Source organism: Asparagus officinalis, chromosome 5, assembly GCF_001876935.1.
Source record: "Asparagus officinalis chromosome 5, Aspof.V1, whole genome shotgun sequence".
Lineage (NCBI taxonomy): Eukaryota > Viridiplantae > Streptophyta > Magnoliopsida > Asparagales > Asparagaceae > Asparagus > Asparagus officinalis.
Genome location: NC_033798.1, coordinates 119,957,646 through 119,958,248, shown reverse-complemented (window position 1 = coordinate 119,958,248; position 603 = coordinate 119,957,646). Strand labels below are relative to the sequence as shown.

At 50.6% G+C, this 603-nt stretch overlaps 1 protein-coding gene across 1 annotated transcript in view; it reads right to left on the bottom strand.

Moving 5' to 3' along the window:
- Positions 1-603, bottom strand: part of LOC109840957 (enhancer of polycomb-like protein 1) — an 11,641-nt gene extending 11,038 nt beyond the window's left edge. The window contains 2 exon segments of the mRNA XM_020409796.1: positions 1-11; positions 13-603. The exon segment at positions 1-11 is cut by the window's left edge and continues 58 nt beyond it. Of these exon segments, the coding sequence (XP_020265385.1) occupies positions 1-11; positions 13-111 (110 nt within the window). The 5' untranslated portion in view covers positions 112-603.

Here is a 603-nt window from a genome sequence, read left to right as displayed (position 1 = left end):
CGAGGAATTGATGGCCGCCGCCTCATCGTCCTCAAACTCTTTGATAGACTTAACAACAGGGAGCTTCTTATTAATGTCGAGGGGGCGAGGCCGGAATGAGAGTCTACTCATGTCCTCAGCTTCATCTCCCTCTCCCTATCACTCTCTCTTCGCCTCTTCACTCCCCAGTGACCTCCATATCAACTGTTCAACAAAAAAATCACCAATTTGCCACTCAGCGCCTCGTCTCACAGCCTCAGTCGAGGCTCTCAACTCGGAAGCCAACAAAGGGACGCTCAAATCCCAATTGCACGAGTATTTCAGGTCTTTTGCAGTGGGAGAAGTGATCAAAGGCGACAATTTGGGGGTTTTGAAGAGAATTTGCGATTAGGGCACGGGAAACAGAGCTAGGGTTTTGATCGGGACGGACCGAGAGGGTCGCGGGAGAACAGGGAAGGGGTTGAGAGAGAGAGAAATGAGGGATTTTTCTTTGAATTCTAGGGTTTTGATCCGCTAGGGCTCGGTTTATTTCTAGGGTTTCAAAGGGAGAAAAAGGGAGGGAAGAGGAGCGAAGGGGGGGAAGGCACGAGAGGGGAGGGAGAGCGAGAGAGAGAAAATATAGAG